At 63.7% G+C, this 19593-nt stretch overlaps 3 protein-coding genes across 3 annotated transcripts; all 3 read left to right on the forward strand.

Annotated features, from left to right (window-relative positions):
- The first annotated feature begins 2857 nt into the window (after positions 1-2857).
- On the forward strand, positions 2858-5850 carry LOC101517464 (ly6/PLAUR domain-containing protein 2-like). Its single transcript, XM_058668883.1, has 3 exons — positions 2858-2922; positions 3910-4008; positions 5639-5850. The coding sequence occupies exon 3, from the start codon at positions 5653-5655 to the stop codon at positions 5848-5850; it is 198 nt and encodes a 65-aa protein (XP_058524866.1). The 5' UTR covers positions 2858-2922; positions 3910-4008; positions 5639-5652.
- Positions 5851-11966: 6116 nt separating this feature from the next.
- Positions 11967-12528, forward strand: LY6D (lymphocyte antigen 6 family member D). The gene is made up of 2 exons (XM_004580855.2): positions 11967-12058; positions 12139-12528. Exons 1-2 carry the CDS (start codon positions 12043-12045, stop codon positions 12372-12374), a joined length of 252 nt encoding a protein of 83 aa, XP_004580912.2. The 5' UTR covers positions 11967-12042; the 3' UTR covers positions 12375-12528.
- Positions 12529-17603: 5075 nt separating this feature from the next.
- LYNX1 (Ly6/neurotoxin 1) lies at positions 17604-18388 on the forward strand. Its single transcript, XM_058668350.1, is given in 4 exon segments — positions 17604-17663; positions 17808-17874; positions 17877-17909; positions 17990-18388. Coding segments are annotated over 4 exon segments (339 nt in total). The 5' UTR covers positions 17604-17621; the 3' UTR covers positions 18187-18388.
- Positions 18389-19593: the final 1205 nt, after the last annotated feature.

The following is a 19593-nucleotide window of genomic DNA, read 5'->3' on the forward strand; positions in this document are numbered from 1 at the left end:
TTAGGCTGTGTGTCTGTGCCCAGTTTCTGGACCCCAGTGACCTAAGGAGTTCCTGCAGGTTTTAACAACCCTACTCTCATCCTGGAGAGCTCCCAAGGGAAGGGAACTGGGGAGGGGTTTCTCGAGAAGTGCCTTCTGCTGCCCCTCCACCTGCAGCCCAGGCCCTGGGCTGCCAGGCTGTCCTTCAGGAGCCCTGAGGACCCAAACATAAATTCTTCCGGCATTTACTGGCCAGAGTTGGAATCTTCCTTCCATCCTTGCTGGGACTCAGTGTCCCCAGTGTGAAGCAAGCAAGGAACAGGTGTGGCCTGAGCCCCCATGGCCCTTCTTTGCTCAGGGGTCTGAAGGGACTTGGGGGCCAGAGCTCCAGAGGCCGCAGCCAGGTCCTGAGTATGAGGTACAGGAAGGGGCAGCCAGAGGTACACAGCACGCCACAAGAAGGAATGGACACAGGTGCCTGCAGCTCCTCTAGGCTGACTCTGGAGGGCCTCCCGGCTGGCCCAAACCCCAACCCTGTTCCCTCATTCCTGGGACTGGGTGCCTTCATCCCTCCTTGCTGCTCTGGCAGTGGAGCCAGGCGGGGGAGGCAGGAGTTAATTATGACCCAGGGAGACAGGCTGGGCTGTAATTGGGGACACCTAGCTTGTAAAAGTGGGTGCTGATGCCTGATTAACTTAATGACCTGCAGGGGGAGAGTCCCTTCCCCAGCCTGCCCAGGCTGCATTCCGCCCACCACCCCCACCTGGGCTCCCGTGCCACGGGGAGGGTCCCCACGTTCCTGCTTCCCATCCCAAGAGAGCGGGCCCAAGAACATTCCTCAGACAGCTGCCCCCCAACCCTCCGACCCACCCCAACTTAGAGGAAAATGCCCTGGTCCAGGCCTGGGCACACGGCCCCCATGAAGGAATAGTACCAGGCAGCTGCCCATCCTGCTGGGGCCAGGGGCAGCATCCCACAGCCCCCAATGTGTCCTCTGCTGTACAGCGCTCTCCTCTGCCGCCTGCTCCCTGTCCTCTTGCTGCTGCCAAACGCCAGCCCCCTGGCGCCTTCTCCAGGAAGTGGCACTGTCCCGAGAGCCCCTGTCACTAACGTTCCTCCAGCAGCATGGACCCCACGGCCGCCACCCTCACACACATGCATGCACAAGGCCCCGCCCCAGCCCTGACCCGGGGCCTGCACACCGCTCCCATGTGCCCTGCTGCCGCCTCTCTGAGTTCAGTACTGCCTGTGCTCCATGGCAGGCCACCCAGGGCGGGTTCCTGTGGCAGGTACCTGGGTACTGGGTACCTTGGTATTAGCATGAGGGAGGACTGGGGAGCTGGACAAGTTTAGGGAGTGAGGGGCTGGTCCCCAGTGCAGCCAGCAGACACCTGTCCCTCCGGAGGGACACCTCCAGGCCTGTGCACCCCAGCGAGCCCCCTGGACCTCACCCCTCCCCAATACCATGGCTGTCCAGCCTTGCCTCCACCACCAACCCCCTGCAGGCTTGGGGACAGGCTGATGGGTGGAAGCTCCAGGCAAGGCCCATGGCCAGCAGGCCACCAAGTACATAGGCAGCTAGCTCGGCATGGCGCGGCTGGAACAGTCTTGTGACAGCACTTGCCCTATAGCACAAGTACCCAGAGGTGAGCTTCCTCCAGGGAACTGAGCAGAGTTGCAGCCCCTCAGAGCCCGTGGGAGTGGGGGGCAGCCCCAGGGGGTTCCCAAGAGGCAGGGAGCCTCTGCTGGATACCAGCCTGTGCCTAGGAGTCTAAGACCTTTAGGATTCTATCAGGAACTGGGGCACAGGGCAATATTACCCCCAAAGTGCTATCTGCATTCAGACCTTGCCCTCCTCATCCCGGACCCCGGGACTTTAGGTCAACACCAGCATCTTGCCCGGGCCTGCAGGTGCACACCACAGATTGAAAAGCGCCGGCCTAAAGCCTGCTTTCCATTTGCACCGCCTCAGCTTACCCCAGTGAAATGGGCTCCATTCCCAGCCTGCCTGGTGCCTGTGCGAGAGCAGAGGAGACATGCGCTGTCCTTAGAGAAGCCCTGGCCAGGTCACCACTGACCACCCTCCTGACCCCTGGCCCAGCCGGAGCCCCTTGGTAACAAGCGGGGACCGTGGGAGGTTCAGGAGAGGGCTAGGTGTGGGTCACAGGGGACCTCTTAGAAACCCAGGGCCCTGGAGGAGGAGCGAGGGAGCCTGGGGGCGTGAGTCAGACCAGCCTTGGCAAACCCAGCTTATCTGCCGGCGAAATTACTGGGTCTGATCGAGCCTGGGCCACATATAAGAGCTTCCTCATGCTGGCAGCTCCCAGACGCAGGTGCTTGTCCCACGATGAAGTCCTTCCTGGTGCTGCTGCTGCTGACTGTCCTGGGTGCTGCCCTAGGTAAGGCTGTTGGCTGCCCTGTGGAGGCCTGGGCGCCCAGGGGCCTGGAGGCTGTGGGGGTTGGCTGAGGTGCCAGGAGCAGCAGGCTGGCCTGGAGGGGTGCAGCAAACCTTTGCGGAAGCTTCCTTTGTTGGGGCACAGGTGTGTCTAACACCCCTCTGGGCTCTCGTGGGGAGCCAAATCCCGCCTAAATATCCCAGGGCGCCGGAGCTTCCAGGCTGGGCCTCAGCGAAGGTGTCCTCTGCAGATCCCAGGGCTTGCCTGGCGCCGTCCTGGGCCAGCCAGGGCATGGTGGCTGCCCTCCGGCCAGCTGTGTCCCGACCTCCATGACCCGGCTTTGGGGCCAGCAGATGGGTAGCAGTGGGGCCTGTGATTATCAGCTGAATAATTATCATCTTGCAGATAATGAGCCACAATTAGCCTGCCTGAGTGTGGGACGGGGAAGGGACCTTGCGGAACAGTTTGAGGAGGGCTGGAAAGACTGGCGGGGCTGCCTCAAACGAGGACCTGAGCTGGCTGGCCCGGGGATGGAGCAAAGGGCAAGGTCATTCGGGACGGTTCCGACCGCAGGGAGGCAGTGGAGAGAGACCGAGGCCGCGAAGGCTGCGCCAAGGAGGGGACAGTACACAGAGCCTCCAGAGAGGCGTCCTCCGGCGTACGCTGGACAGAGCCTCCCGAGAGGTGGCTGCTACTGGGGAGCTCACCCCAGTGTCCAGGGAGCTCAGTGAGGACCCTGAGGCTGGAAGGTCCTTGTGCAGGGTAAGCAGAAGTCTTTCTCGGGGTCGCCAGTGCTGGAGACTAGATGCAGAGAGTTCTGGGATGCCCAGGGCCACCCTGGAATAATCAGACCACTCCTACTTAGCTGCAACTTCTGGAATCCTGGCCCAGAGGTGTAGACTTTGGGCCTAGAAGGGGGTCCAGGAAGGCCCCTTGCTCCTCCAGCCCCTGTGCCGGTCAGCTACTCCTAAGAAGCCTGTGGGCGCTGGCGGGCAGCAGCTTGGTCCGGGGACTGGCCAGGGCTCAGCACACAGCATGGGGCCTCACAAAGTCTTGCTTGAGCTCTGCATGGGGCCCCAGGGTGGAGCAGGTAGCAGGCTTCATGCAAGAGGAACCATGGCCTAGGGGCCGCTCCTGGCCTCTGCCTAACAGCACAATGCCCCCACCACAGGCTGAGGCCCCCAGCTGCAGGGGGCAGGAGCCGTGGGCTGCATCCACCCTCCAGCCACGCACCCTAACTCCGGCAGGGGCCAGGGCCAAGCAGTCTCACAGTCCCCTTCAGCCCCCTGACGCCTCCCACTCTGATCCATCTCCTGGCTTTGGGAGGGCCGCTGCGGGCCAGGGAGGCAGAGCCTAGCTCCAACCCGACTACCCGGCTGAGATGACAGCTGGCCAGCCCATAGGGCCAGGGGCACAGACCCCTCGTCCTGCACCCGGCGGGCCGTGCTCCTAGAACACACCGGCGGGGGGGAGGAGGAGGTAGGCACTCGGCCCCAGGCCCAGCCCGCACTCACGGGCCTGTGCTTCCCCGCAGCCCGGGCCCTGCACTGCCACGTGTGCTGTGGCCATGAGAACTGCGAGTCCCTAGTGGAGTGTGCAGCGACCGACAAGTACTGCGTCATCACACGGGCCAGTGAGTACCAGGAGGCGCCCCACTAGCAGCCCAGGCCACCCCAGTGCAGCCGCTGGGACTAGTGGGAGGGAAGGGGCCAGCAGGCTGCTTGCAGACCCTGGACGCTCCGTGGCCCTGGACTTGCTCCGCCCACCCGGCACCTTCCCTGCTGGGCACCCTCCCCTTGCTGGGCCTTGTCCTCCCTGTGGCAACTCAGAGCCCCTCTGAGGGTCCACGTGGATGGGGACCCTGGGCAGAGCTGGCATCAGACCCAGATGGGGGCTCAGAGGGTTCTGGGGTGGAGTGAGACAGACGAGAAGCCAGCATGCGGAGTGATGGGACCACCAGTGGAAGACAGGCCAGAACACAGGGTGGGAGGGGTGGAGGGCCTGGACCAAGCGCTCCCCGCAGGGGAAGGAGGTGTGGGTGCGGCAGGGCAGGAGGGCCCCCCGCGTTGGGGTTTCATCCAGGGGCTGGGGTCATCTCAGGTGACTACAAGTCCCGTGAGGCCCCACACGGGCCCAGGGAGGTTGGGGCTGCCCCAGGACCTGTCCCATGGCTGTCTCCTCACCGGCCCAGTGTCCCTGGGAGGGAGCAGCAGACAGCCTCCTCATGGCCCTGCACCCCCCAGGCTACCTCCTCCTGGTGGGGCCCCTAAACAGCCAGCTAGGGCAGGTGCAGCCCGAGCGAAACAGTGCTGCCCAGGGTCCCTGCTGCCGACCCTGCCCAGGGCCAGCCTTCCAATGTCTACTTTCCAATTACTCGTGTGGTAGCCACAGCTCTCCAGCCCATTCCTCAGGCCAGCCAAGAGGCGCTCAGAGTCCCAGCCCAGCAAGGATGGGGCTGAGCTCCGGCCAGGGTTGGGGTCTTCGGCCGGCATGGAGATGGCCTAGAAGCAGGCAGCACACATGCTTCCCCCGCACCTGACTGTGAAACAGGCTCCTTAAAAACAGGGTGTGGGTGCTTTCCAGGCCTGCTATGTGACTGGAGGCCTGCTACAATGCCTGCTGTGGAGGGGTGCCAGGGTGCCATGTCCCACAGCGCCCACAGGGTGCGTCCCTGGCGGACGATTCAGCTCACGCGAACAGCCTTTTCCACTCCCTCTAGTGTAGCCAGAGGGAGTCTGCCTGCCCACTGCCTTCCGCCGTCCACTGCTCACTGGCCCCAACAAAGTCACAGAGGCAGGCTGGGGGTCTTCACCCTCTCCCCACCCACACTTGGTCCGGGATTACAGCTTCCAAAATGTTCTGAATTCTCACTTAAGTACTGGTTAAGGACATGGCAGCTCACCGTTACCCAAAGCTCCTGGGTTCCTGGGACCCCCTGCAGCCTGTGTTGGCCCAGGTGCCATGTCTCACACAGACGCAGTGGAGCGGCCCCCACCCAGGGCCCCCTGCCTCCACTTCCCCCACAGGACACAGGCCGTCAGGCCCTCCCATGCTGAGGGGTGCGGGCTGACCCCTGACAGGGCAGGCTGGAGGTGGATCTGCCGAGTCGGACCCGGCCCAGGTTGCTCAGGTCCCTGGGAAGGACTGCCCCCAGGGGAGGTCAAGCCACGTCACATAGAGGCCCCTGGCTGGGCAGGTGTGGGGCACGTGTCAACGGCAGTGCGGCACCCGAGTAGCCGTGGGACCCTGCTCTCTCTCCGCAGCCAACCCGGGTGGCATGCTTGTCATGAAGTCCTGCGCTCCGACCTGCCCCAACAGCACCGTGTCCTCTGATGGCCGCGCCCTCTCTGTCTCTTGCTGCCAAGACAGCCAGTGCAACCGCAGTGCCGCCTCCAGTCTGGCGGGCAGCCCCGGTGCCCTGTGGGCCAGCGCCTCTGCCAGCCTGCTGTGGGTGCTGCTGCAGGCCGCCTGGTGAGGGCCCGGCCAGCAGGTGCAGCCCCAGAGCGTCCCGCATCCCCAACCCTGGCTGCCCCGCCTCCTCCCTGCTTCACCTGGGCCCCACCCCAACCACTTGTGCAGGAGGGAGACCAGGACCATGGCCCCCCTGGGAACCTCCCACAGACCCTCCCGCTCCAAGTCCCTCTGTACAGAAACAGCCCTCTGGCCCCCTGACCCTCATCCGTCATCTGAGGGGCGTGGGTTGGTGGTTCCTGCTCCCCCAGGCTAGTCCTGGCTGGACCCCCATGTACATAGCCAGGCCATGCACCCATCACACACCTGTTGGCCAACATCTACACCTTGCTCTCACTCCCTGGGTCACAGCCACGGGCCAGCACAGGTGACCCTGCCCTGCCCCAGGCCTCACACAGCAGCTCTCTCTGCCACCCAGGACCGCAGCCCTGACCTGGAAGAATGCAGCCTGTCTGGGCAGATGCACCCTGGCTGCCCACAGTGGGCCTGGGCCGGCTCACCAGGGGTTGGGTAAAGGGTATTCATCTTGTGGGTGTAGAGCCGTCCTCCCTCACCCAGTGGTGCCAGCTGTGCCAACCCTTGAGATGCTGTAACAATAAAGTTAGACGGTTTGCCAACTTCCCCTTCCCTGGGATGTCCAGTCCAGGGGCATTGCTGCCCCTTGCCTCACTCCTGTGTCCACGTGCCCTCAGGGCTGGGGGTCAGGCCCTTGCCTCGCTCCTGTGCCCATGCCTGCTTAGGAGTGGGTCAAGTGTCACTCCTGATCTCCCTTAACAAAATCCGAATGGCCTGGTATAAACGTTTCCCCCAGGACAGGTTAAAAAGCATCTACCCCAAGTGTGAGTGCATACAAAACAGAGGCATACCCCTGTCCCTGGGAGGCCGGTACCGAACCGTCTTAAGCTGTGAAAAACGCTTCAAATATAAACTCAGGTTGGGAATACCATGTGTAAAGGCTGCCCCGGCAATACCTTTGGTATAAAACAGTAAGAGTCCCTTGAGAAGCAAACACCACCCATCCGCCACCTGGCACACACTTCCACAGCCCTCTGACTGCGCTACCTCACCTACTCTCAACCACCCACACCAGTCACAACGCACTTCCGCCCCTCCGCCGGCCCAGCGGTGCAGAGGGAGGCAGGTAACCGCCAACATCCGCCTGACGTGGCGCCGTGACCACACATCCCCTCAACAGACACAAACGTGGACATGACCCAGACCCAAGGGCACCTGCACAACCTCTCGGCCTACTCCCTGAGAGTCACCCTCTTCTGCAAGGACCCCCAAGGGCCAGCAGTGCGCACAGCACCTGGCATGCACAGCTTCATGCCTGTTGATTTCAAGTTGGGGTTCCCTGGAGTCTTCAGAGGGGTCCCTGTCCATGCTGTCCCAGAGATGTCCACGCTGCAGCCACCCAGCCACCCTGTGCAGGAACGGAGCTCCTGGAGCCCTCAGAGACAGCACCAGGGCCGGGGGGTCCTCCGTGTCCACCCCAGCCCAGGCCACAAAAGGCAGAGGCCCTGAGCACGGCGGCGGGCACTTCTGCAGTGGGAGCTGTGGAACCACACCTCTCCACAGAGCCTGCACGGGCGGGGTCCCTTGGCACCCAGGGCTAGGCCGGGTCCCTTGTGCCTATTCGACCCCACCCGACTTGGGCTCAGCTCCCCCAGGGCTCCCCCATCCCCACCCTGCAGCTCCTCCTCCCCAGGGACGCACCCACTCCACTTCTTATGTAAGGGAAGGTTGTGGGGTGACACGTCTCTTGATCACTTAAGCCCCTGGGACTGTGGTAAGGAGCTCCCTGGCAGAACACAGGGTGCAACAGAGCCCTGAGCACTGACCCGGATCCCGGGGCCACCTGGTCGGACACATGAGGTCCAAGCACTGCTTCTGCCCAGTGTGACCTCCCAAGCATGAGGACAGTGGTGTGCCTCCAAGGCTCCTGCAAGTCACGCCCACGCACAGGGGCCGATCCCAGGGCCAGGCTGACTCAGTCAGGGGCAGGCGTGGTGGGGAGGGTACGGGGGAGGGAACAGAGCGAGGTAGAGGGACATCGTGGTGCCTGCTTGCCCCAGCAGACCCAGCTGGGCACAGGGCAGGGGTCCTGGAGTAAGGACAGGCCCCCGTGGAGTCAGCAGACAGAGGCCTGTCCTGGCCAGGAGGCAGGGGGACAGGGAAGCTCCAGCTATGCGGCAGGGCTCTACATAGCCACAGCTCCCGACCACCGGTTGCCAGCAGGCCTGAGCCACTGGCCCGCACTCCCCAGGCCACCTCTGCTAGCCAGCTACGCACCACGACATCCCTGCCCTCAGTTACTTGTCCTGGAAGGTTTTCGGTGGTCTTATCTGCACCTGGGAATGTGCCTCGGTACCCCCTCAGCCTGGCACATAAGACTGCAGGGTGCCTGACGCAGCCCATGCTCTGCAGACTCCTCACAGATTCCCGAATGGGTGGACAGGTAGACAGGTGAGTGACGGTGGCTATGGAGAGCAGACGATAGATGGCTGGCTGGAGCGCTGGGTGAAGAGAGGGACAGGTGAGTGCCTGAGGGAAGCACCTGCAGCAGGGGAGGGAGGAAGGCCTGTGTTCATCCACCCAGCGCAGCTGTTGGCAGTCGCAGTCTCAGGCCTGGACGGGGCACTGGGAGAGCGGTGGCTGCAGCAGGAACTCTTGCCTTTGGCTGGACACCTGGGGTGAGGGGCTTTCCCAGCAGGCAGCAGCGCCCTCTCCAGCACTCGAGGTGCCCAATTCTGGAAGCCCACACAGCTCGGAGGCTGCCTTCCCAGGGGTCCCACGGTGCTCCAGCTGGGGTGCATGGCCAGGCGGCCTGGCTTCCATGGTCTCTCTCCCATGTGGTGGGATTTCGCATGCAGTTCACTTCTCATCGTGGGAGTGGGACTGGCTTGGCCCCGAGTGCCTGCACACTGCGGGGCGCAGCCGAGACGGCGTTACCACTCTGTGGAGCCGCATCCAGGCTGGGATGAGGACGGCAGGAGGCCAGACCCACCCTCAGACCCCACACATCCTATGGCACAGTTCTGACTCCATGGGGCGGGGGCTGGGGGATGGTGCTCGTGTCCATGGAGCAGCTGCTGATTCCACACGGCACACTCTACTCCTGGTCAGCTGCAGCACTGCCTGCGCGGTTGTGTTAGATCCCACAGGCTAAAGATTCTGTCCTTTAAAGCTGGTCCCCGGGGGGCTGGTGCTGTGACAGAGCAAGGCTGAACCCCCACCTGCAGCATCAGCATCCTACATGGGCGCCAGTTCATGTCCCCGTGTGCCACTTCTGATCCAGTGCCCTGCTTATGGCCTGGGAAAGCAGCAGAGGGTGACCCAAGTCCTCGGGGTCCTGCACCCCAACTCATGACCTCACACACACCTGGCCGTTGCAGCCATTTGGTGAGTGGACCAGTCACTGGAAGATCTTGGTCTCTCTGTGTAGCTCTGCCTTTCAAATAAATACAGGACTCCAGCCTGGCTCCTCTGCCTGCATTCTGATGTCCACTTCCTTGGAGTTGCCAGTGTAGCAGCCAGAACTCTGAGAATGGCCTGTTCATGTTTTCGCACATGGGTAGGGGGCGGGATGCCCGCAGGGATGCAGTGAGGCACAGCAGTGGCAGAGGAGTCTCATGCCCCACCCCCAACACCACCATCTAGGAACCTCAGCCTGCCATAGCCTTGCAGGAGGCGACACTGGCCCCATCCCTGCCTGGGGCACCCGACCAGCAGGCACTCCCTTAGGCACTGCACACCGAAACACCTGGGATGCTTTGGGAGTCGAGGGAGTGAGACAAAGACCACGTGTCCACAGCGGGCGCTCCCCGCTACGGTTCCTGCTCATCAGTGCTGCTGACACACCGAGCAATCATCCGGCTCCGGCTGGGACAGGGACGGAAGGGGGACGAAGGACACACCAGCACCCCACGGGCCCCTCGGCCTGGTGCCCTGCCCTGGCTTGCAGCTGGGGGCCACCCCTCATCTCCTGCCCCGGCACCTCACCCTGCCAATGTCATCTCACCCCAGGGGTATCCACTACCCTTGGAGCTGGGAGTGGATTCAAAGTGTTGTTGGAGGAGTACATGAAGAACCTCAAGGCAAGGTGGCAAGGCACATTTGGGGGTCCCGGGCTGCGGCTGGGGCCTGTGGCGAGCTGTGACTGAAGAATCCCCCCAACACTCCAAGGGTGGCTAGCACCTCCCATCCAGGCACTTGACTGTCCACCCGTGCCCACCATCCACCCAGGCTGGGCCTGGGGCAGCATGCTGTACCACCTTCCCTCCCTCTCAGTCTAGCATAAGGGACGGGGAGGGGGAGTGTGGGCAGGAAAACTGTCCCAGACAGCGCTCTGGGCAGGGCCCGAACCTGCTGGCCAGCCAGGGTCAGGAGCAACACCGTCCATGCCCGCGGCGGGGGCGGGGAGAGGACGACGTAAAGCGAGCTCTCCCCACTCAAACCTCAAAACCCTAGGGGCCCAGCCAGGCTACTGCCTACAGGAAGCCCCCATGACTGCCCCAGAAGCTCTCCACTGGCTTGGCCAACTCAGTCCTCAGAGTCACCCACTGTCCCCTGGATGGAAAGTGTGGTGAGGGCCGCTGCTAATGTGTTGCCTTGTGTCTCTGTGGGCAGCCTGTCCTCCCCGCCCCTACCGCCCCAAACAGAAGGCAGCATCTGCCCCAGCTTCCGGCGCTACAGAGAGGCTGGCCCCCATCAGTGGGAGGCACAGCCGGACGAGGGCCTCCTACCACTCTGGGGGGGCCCACTCCAGACTCTGCTCCTGTCTACCCAGCATCCCAGCCCTTGGGTGCACCCAGGTGGAATTACAAACCCGCTTTTCCAGCGGCTCCCACGCCGCTCACCCCAGTGAGTCACCGTCACCAGCCACCTCCCTCCAAGTCACCACTCTGTCACCATGCCTTGGGCTCTGTTTCCGAGGGGGGCCCAGGAGCACCCTCCCCCAGGGGGCCCATGCCTCCTACCCCCACCAAGCAGTTCTAGGGCTGAGGCTGCGGGCACTCCTTGCTCTTGGGGGTTTCTGCCCACACTCCATGCGGGTTCCCAAAGGCGCTGTTGCATGCTGGCCCAGGCAGAGCCCTGCATCTTAACTTTCCCCTATTTGGTAAAGGAGAGGGTAGCTGGCCCAGAACGAGGCAGGAAGAAGCCCGGGGAGCCCACGGCCCCTCCCTGCTGCAGGACCCAGCCTGCCCACCTTATTTTGATGGGTGCAGGCAGGTACACCAGGCCTCCCTCAGAGCTAACCGCCCACTGCCCATGCCATCCAACAGCGCACTGGTACAGTCAGGTCTCAGCAGGTCCCACCTCCATCCCCTGCAGCAGCCTCCAGCATAGCGGGGTCCCCGGAAAAGGACGGAGACCCAGCAGCACCCAGCTGCAGGGCCAGGGCCTCTGGCCGCAACCAGCCCTGGCTAGCCCCTGGGAGGCAGCTGGGACACAGAACCCCCCACATGGCTAGACCGAGTCCAAGCTTGGCCCATGGGTGTGGGCCTGGCAGAGCAGGGCAGCACCCAGCCCCTCTGACATCACCAGCCCCGCCCATGGCCTGGGCCTGTTATAAGGGCCTCCTGAGAGCAGGGGCCCTCGGCTCCAGCACACCCCAGAGATGAGGACACTTGTGCTGGTCATCACCCTGGCGGTGGCCACGGGGCCCGGTAAGGAGCGGGGCAGGGCGGGGGAGCCAGGCGGCCCGCTGGGCTCCAACAGGTGTGAGCAAGGAGACCCACATGAACCCCCATCTTTTCTGAGTATAATTGCAGGGCTGCGGCCTCTCAGGATGGGCAGGGGCTGGGAGACTGGAGGGGAGCACCCTTGCACCCCAGGTGGGATGGGAGGACAGCCCCCAGGATAGGGGGAGGATAGCCCTGAGGTGGGGTAAGGTGGGAAGACAGCCCCCAGGGAGGGGTCAGCTGCACCATGGCCCTCTAGCTCTCTGAGGCAGCAGGTGAAAGGTCTCCCAAAGACCTACAGTTATTCCAGGTCAGGACGCCTCCTCCAGGGTGGTTGCCGGGGTTGATCACAAAGCCTGGGGCTCCAGGAGGGCCCGGCCCCTGCGTGGTAGGCACAGCCCTGGCTGAGACTCCTTTGCTTCCTGCCAGCCTGGGCCCTGCAGTGCCACGTGTGCAGCAGTGCCACGAACTGCAAACATCCCCAGGCCTGCCCCAGCAGCTCCCGCTTCTGCATGACCATGAACACAGGTAAGGCCCAGCAGGCTGGCCGGGGGCGCGTGGGGGCTGCCCAGGCAGCTGCCAGGCCTCACTGCCCCCTGTTTCTGCAGTAGAGCCTCTGTCAGGGAACCTGGTGACCAAGGCCTGCACCGACTACTGTACCCCCAGCCGGAACATGCAGGGCCAGGTGAGCAAGGGCACCGCGGCCACCTACTGCTGCCAGAGCGACCTGTGCAATGAGAGCGCCAGCAGTGCTGCACCCCGCCATGCCCCGCTTGCTGGCACCCTCCTTAGCCTCGTGCTGGCCGCCGGCCTCCTTGCCTGCGCCTGGACCCCAGGCTTGTGACCCCGTGAGTCCTGGCTCATGCCCTGCTCTTCCCCAACCCCTCCCTGGCTGGACCGGGTGCTTGATGCCCTCTGCTGGGAAAGCCCTCCATCAGGGTGTGGAGAGCAGCCGCTCCCACAGCAGCCTGAGGTCATCGCGGGCCATTCCCCTCACCCGGTTTGTCTTCTGTTGATTTTTCTACTGGAAACTGCATGGCAATAAATGTTTCTAAACCAGGCACCTACTGCTCTTGTTCTGGAGTGGGAGGGGTTACTGCTGTTGTTCTGGAGTGGGAGGGGTTACTGCTGTTGTTCTGGAGTGGGAGGGGTTACTGCTGTTGTTCTGGAGTGGGAGGGGTTGTCTTCTCTCAGCACCCGCCCCAGAGCTTCCAGCACTGTCATGAGGAGCAGCTGGAGCAGCTGGAGAGGCGGGAAGGGGCTCACCTGCTGGAGCTGGTGGGGGCGGGGCATGACTCAGAGTCCCTGGGGTTGGGCCGGGTGCCCAGGGACAGGGAGGGCCTGAGTAGAGCACAGCCAGGGCCTGGAGCCACTTTCCAAAGCCAGCAGCCCTCCCTCGACACCATGCTCCTGGCTCAGTCCACAGCTGGGTCCACCCTAGCCTCTGCTCAGCACCAGCTCAACCCCACGGGGCCTTGGGGGAGATCCTGGTGACAGGCACAGCTTCTGGTCTCCCACCCTCCGCACTCTCACCCCGGAACACTAGCACACCCACCACCCTCCATCCTGGAGCGGGCCCTGAGCCCCTGACAGCTGCGGGACAGGCAGTGGCACTTGATGGGGATCGGCTGAAAGCCCGCCCGGGCGGCCCTGGCCTTGGACTGCAGTGAGCCTGGCTGCTCCATCCTGACCAGAAGCCTGGAGTCCTACACGTACAGCCGGAGCCCACTGGTGTCCCCTGGGGTTGGGAGGGGTGGCCCTAGCCTACACCAGGGCCTCCCTAGGCCGCCACTCCCAACCTGCTCTCAGAAGGCCAGAGGGAAGCACCCTGGTGGCCGCTGAGAGCCAATCACTGGGAGGTAAGAAAACTCCCTCGCTAAGGCCTTTGACCCAGGACCCACCACTTTCTGTTCCGCTGGGACAGGCGACTAGAGGGGCCCGAAGCACCTAGAGCAGGATGTCCAGGCTAGGGGCAGGGCAGTGACTCCTCCAGGCCAGGGCAAATATGGGCATCCAGGGGCAGGGAGTGAGAGAAGATAACAAATGGTCCAGTTTCAATACCAAATGTCAAGCAGAAAGTTCCTGGTGCGTGGCTGTGACCGGCTCATATAAGCAGTTTGCAGCTGTAGTAATTGCAAACCTCCCGGCAGAAGAGAAGTCAAGGACGGGCAGGCGAGTCCTTGTCCCGACCTGCAGGACACGACGCTCAAACCCTGAGGGTGGACTGGGAATGCTGGGCTGGTAGCCCCGGGCTGCTAGCCCAAGAAACACACGGACACTCGTACTTGGTGGAAAAGAGTGCCTCTCTCTTTATTTTCACTCCTCATATATATACCTTCTCTAGGGGAGGGGGAAAAAGGGAGGGGCTTCCTGGGAGTAATTATCTTCACTGAAGCAGGGAAGGAACTAATCAGCTATATTGAAACAGGGGAGGAACTAATTATCTGAACAGGAACAAGGGTGGAGGTTCTATTCTGCTTGCTCTACAGAGGATGTTTTGCCCTAATATCCTGCTTGCTGTAGCCCTGCTTGCAGGCTTTTGCAATGCAACAGGCTGTCAGGTAGGCCAAGTCTAAGGCCCATAAGTCTGTGGCTCCTAACAAGTCCTCACTGAGAAAGTTGGGACCAGGAGCCCAGGGCACCAGGCGGGGGCGGGGAAGACTGAGCATCACGGAGGGAGAGGGACCCACCTGCCGGCAAGAGGCATCACTGTGGCTGTCTGGGAGCACCTGCTCTTCAGCCCGGCTTCCGTGGCACTTTGGGAAGTCCTTCCATGGTACGCACGTCCTTCTCCTGAGTGGATGGGGAGGACGTTTGTTCACAGGAGGCTGTGACATGCCCAGCCAGAAACCAAAGCACGTGGCTCCTTGTCCTGGATCAGGAGGCAGACAGCAGTGCCCACGCCCCTGTGACGGGGCCAGGAGGGCGTGCAACGCGGGGGCCCTCAGGAGGAATGCAGGAGTTAGGACGTGGGTGAGAGGAACCCAGCAGTGTGTGGCAGGCAGCGTCGGCTCCCCATGAGGTCACAGCAGAACCCAGGCCAGCAAGGGGCCGCCCGCCTCCCCATGCAACAGCCAAGGAGATTTCCCGAATAACCACTGGGTTTCCTGGAACTAGTAAGGGCCTCCCGAGAAGAACACGCGGGCCGGAGCAGACAGGAAAGGGTTAAAATGGAGAGGAAGGACTCCAGCCCAGGCTGCACAGGTCCTGGCTGGGGAGACTCCAGGTAGGTGCTCAGTGTGAGCTTGGTGGTCTCTGGGTGAGGGCTCAACCTGCCAGTGTAGGAATGGCCATGCCACCTGGCGAGGGCTCAACCTGCCAGTCCAGTGAAGACCAAGGCCCCAGCCAAGGGCATGCCCTGCCCCGACTTCCTGAGCCAAAGTGGAGGCCAGAGCCCTCAAGGACAGACATGATGCTGAGAAGCAGGCACGGCCCTCCATCACCCCCTCCCACAGTGAGGCTGATCCCAGGGTCATCTGACCCTCTGGTCCTCAGGGCTTTGGTGAAGCCTGTGGACAGATGGGCTTTGCAGGAGGGTCTTGTAATGTGAGCAGGGTCCGACTGCCCACCCTGGTCCCCGACTGTTCTGGTCAGCCATGCTACAGGGGCGGGCAGAGGGGACAGAGAGCAAGAGATGCAAACTGCAGGGAAACGGGAAAGGGGACGCGGAGAAGCCGGTGGACACAGGCCTGGTGTTCCCGCTTTGCTCAGGCCTTTCCAGCCTCGATGCTGAGGGCAACGGGCTCGCTCGCCGGCACGTCCCGGGGCGGACCTGCCGGCTGACAGGCGCACTGGATGCCACAGCGCGCTGCTTTCAGGCGTCACCCCAGGGCCTTCCCACTGATGAGTCCTACCTGCGTTCACTTCGCAGGCTTGTCAGGTGCGAGCGAGGATGGACTCGGAATCCTCATTAAGAAACTCAATGATGGCAGTGCCCACCAGAAATTAGGCAAAGACATGTTCATGCGGCAAATCAGTCTGAATCGAATGGTCATTACCCTGAAGTCCACCCGTTAAGGTGAAGACCTATGTCCTAGCTTCCCCAGCAATGTAAGTCATCCTAAGAGACGTGCAGCAAACAACCTGGACACACTTACAAAGCAGCATTCACCTTTCCCTGGCCTCTCTGCCCACATTCCATCACTGCCAGGCCTCCCCTCTCCTGGAACTCTCGGAAGAATACAGGGCATCTTAGCGTTGCTGTCCTTACCGGCCCCTCCTGTCCCTCCTGGTCCTCCTGTCCCTCCTGGTCCTCCTGTCCCTCCTGTCCCTCCCAAGCAAGAGGGTGAGCAACACAGACACACGGGGCCATGCTAGGGGACACCTGTCCTCGGGGTCTGTCCTGGCCAAGAGTCGGAGTGCCAGAGCGAGCCCCTCCCCATGGGGGGTCTTTATAGGGGCTTGCGAGGGGAGTGGTTACACAACAATGCAACATCACCCTCTCTCAAGTTCCAGGTGGTGACAGGTGGGCAGCAGGGAGCACCTAGGTGGTGAGGAGGAATGGCTTGCAAGCTGACCTAGCTGCCCACCCCACAACAGTAGGAGTTGAGTCTGCCCTGGGCCCCACAGCCCCCATCTTTCTCTGGGGCATCGTAGCAGGCTCTGGCTCCCATGCCACCGCCAGGCAGGCAGTGTCAGCTTGCTGGGTGGGTGTGAGGATGCGAAGCCGAGCAGAGGGAACCGGGTTGTCCCCTTCCCCGCCACTCCTCAGACTTGCACTTGGAGTTGGCCAAATTTGCGACTGTCTTGGCCACCGCTTCCCCTTCCTCCCTCCCAGGACTCCACACACACAACCATACTTGCTTGCATGCCACATGCATGTTCGTCCATGTTCACATACATACACGTATTGCACACACACATGTTCACCCGCACACCTGCCAGGCCACTTGAAGCTAACCAGCTCCCTCTAGCCTCCCCAGTCCAGTCCTGTGGTTCTGCGGCGCCCAGGAGGGGCCGATCCCTGACGGACCCCACTCCTCTCCCGGAGCGCAGGAGCGTTGCGATCCAGGCCGCGTGCAGGTGCCCTGCAGGGAGCAGGGTGGCGGGGAGGGGTCCCGTGCGAAAGTGGAAGGACACGTAGGCCTCCTCACACATTTTGCCTGAAACTTTCATGAAAAGCGAAGTATTTGAAGCCCGGCAGGATCGGGGCAGGGCTCCCCGAGGCTGCCCCGCGCCGCACGGGAAGCCCCCCAGCTGCGCCAGCCGGGCCGCGCCCTCGGTGCCCCGGGCTGTGTGCGTGCTGGCGCGTCCGGACCCTGCGACAGCAACTGCGGCCTCGCCGCAAGAGGGGCGGGGCTGGGGCGGGGCCTGCAGGAAGCGCCCGGGGCCAGCGGGGAGGGGGCGGGGAGGGGGCGGGGCCAGGCTGGGGTCTGAGGCTGAGACCGGCAGGTTGGGGGCGGGGAAAGGGCGGGTCAGGGGCGTGGCCTCCGGGGACCGCGGGCGGGGGCTGGCAGCTGGGGGCGGGACTGGGGCGGGATCTTCCACGACTTCACGCTCCGCCTTCGGCTCGCCGCCCCAGAACTCGCAGGACCGGTCTCGCGGTGTGGGCGCTGCGGCAAACCGGGCCCGGCGCGCGTCCCACCCGAGGCGGAGGCCGCGAGCGGCTGCGCGTGAGTTCCGGGCTCTGCAGGGGCTTAGGACGGTGAAGGTCGCGGAGGAGGTCGCGGTTGCCGCAGCCTTCGGGGCGGGGCGCCCAGGCCTGGCCGGGCTCGGGCCCCACTCTCCCCTGGCCGCGGTTGGTCCCGGGATAACCCCAGGTTGGTCCGGGGGTGCGGAGGGAGCGCAGACCCCAGACCGGGCTCTGTAGGAGCCCAAAGCGGAGCGGGTGGCTGCTGCTGGGCTTCGCCTGGGCGCCCTGAGTAAGGCCGGAGCTCGCGGTCCCCGCAGTGTGGCCTGCGCACCGGGCCCCCTCCACTTCTCCAGGCGCTGCGGCATGCCAGGCTTCTGGCCAGCGTCCCGCTCAGCGCCCGCTCCCCAGGGAGCCTCCCCTGCCGCCCACACGCTGCCCCGCACTGACTGCCCCGTGTCTCTTCCCGCCCACCCCGCACCCTGCCCCGCCGCAGCCCCCTGCGCTCCGGGAACAGCTGCCATGGCCCTCCTGCTGCTGGCCGCCCTGCTGGGCCTCCCTCTGGTAAGCTGGAGGAGGGGGCAGCCGGGGGGCGCGGGGAGCCGGAACCCCCCAGGGCCTGTCTCCTGCCATGAGCTGCTGTGTGCGCCCTGGGGAGGTGCTGGGCTGGGGTCTCATGGGTGCTGTGTGGCCCTGCCCCTGACCCCAGCCCAGGCTCTGGACTGTCACGTGTGCGCCTACCACGGAGACAACTGCTTCAACCCCATGCGCTGCCAGACATGGTCAGATACTGCATGACCACTCGTACCTGTGAGTCTGGGGGCCTCCCAGGGCTGAGGCCGGGGTGGGGGCGGGGCGGAAGTAACCAGGACCACCCTCTGCCCCTGCAGACTACACCCCCACCAAGATGAAGGTGAGCAAGTCGTGCGTGCCCAGCTGCTTTGAGACCGTGTACGATGGCTACTCCAAGCACGCCTCCACCACCTCCTGCTGCCAGTACGACCTGTGCAACACGGCGGGCCTTGCCGTGCCCAGTGCCCTGAGCCTGCTGGTCGCCCTGCTGGCCGCCCTCCGGGCTCTGTTCTAGGGCTGGCTCCAGCTAGGAGACACCCACTCATCTTCGTGCCCTGGCCACACCTGGCGCCCACAACTGTCTACAGGAAGACCCCCACCCCACCCCGCCTGTCCAACTGAGCTCCTCCCCCAGCCACAGGCATGTGGCTTGGGCTGAGCTTGGGGAGGGCATTCCCTTGGGGCCCAGCTGTAGGTGCTCGTGAGTGGGGGGGACGGTCCTGGCCCAGGCTGCCGCCCCTGTGCTACCCCACCCTCCAGCCTCAGACCTGCCCAGAGCAGCCGTGGGATGGCAAGTGCCCTGGAGCAGACCCAGGCCCTGTGTCCCACAGTCCTTGGAAGTGGAGGAGCAAATGGGCCTGTCCTCAAGCCCCAGCAGCCATCTGGCTCCAGCGGGGCAGTGGGGGAAGGTGCTTGTTCCCTCCTCCAACTGCTGCTGCCCCTCCCCCGTCCTCTGGGCCTAGGTGGGGCTGAGCTGGGCTGGGGGAGGGAGGGTGGAGACCAGACAGGCCAGTCCTTATATGGTGGGGCTCTGGGTGCTGAGCGCGGCCAGGGCTATTCTGGGCAGCATGGGAGGGGCAGGGCAGGTGGCCGCTGCGGCCTGGCTCAGCCTGGCAGAGTCTGGCAGAGGGGCCTCCCGGAGTCTCCAGGCCTGGGCCAGGCTCCCCACTGGGCGTGGGGTCAGTCCCTGCAGGGCAGGTGCAGAGGAAGCAGGCCTGGGCCCTGGGAGGGTGGTCCGCAGGGGCCCCTGGGAGTAAGGGTGCGGCTTCTCACAGCTCAGCTTCCTGCCCCTCCCGGCATCCTAGCACCATGAGCGTAGGTGGCCACTAGAGGGGGCCTGTGGCGTGCTAAATGATAGGACCCCTGTCCAGCAGTGGCCCTGGGAACCACAGACTGGGGTGATTCAGGGGCAGGTAAAACCTCTCCTTGAAGAAGGGTCCAGCATTGTGGATGTCGCCCCAGGCTCGTTCGATAGAATTGGAAACCAAGTGTCAGGAGCAGCAGCTGTCCCCAGGCGGGCTGGCCACCCCTCTCAGCCATGGACTTCCTCAGCATGAGGACGGCTTTGAGGGAGGAAGGCAGACCAGAGGCCGCAGAAGCTGTGCGGCTGCAGCCGGCACCCACTCACCTGTCAGGGGTGGGGCAGAAGCAGTGGGTACCATGGTGCCGGGACCTGGGCACCCCCACCTTGAGGACTGCTCTGATGCAAGCCAGAGGCCCCGAGGCTCGTTCTGTGGAGTCCACACGGAACAGCCTGGTCTCCGAGCAGCGGGAGAGCCGCTGAGCTCCAGCGTCCGGAGCAGGGTGTGCTGGGCAAGGGGGCTGCTTGCCTGCTCCTGTGTGTCCCACTGTGGTGTCTGACATCCCTGGATTGCTGTAAAGAAGGGGGTCCTGTGTGTCCCGCACATACCTTCCCAAACAT

This window comes from Ochotona princeps, chromosome 9 (assembly GCF_030435755.1).
Source record: "Ochotona princeps isolate mOchPri1 chromosome 9, mOchPri1.hap1, whole genome shotgun sequence".
Lineage (NCBI taxonomy): Eukaryota > Metazoa > Chordata > Mammalia > Lagomorpha > Ochotonidae > Ochotona > Ochotona princeps.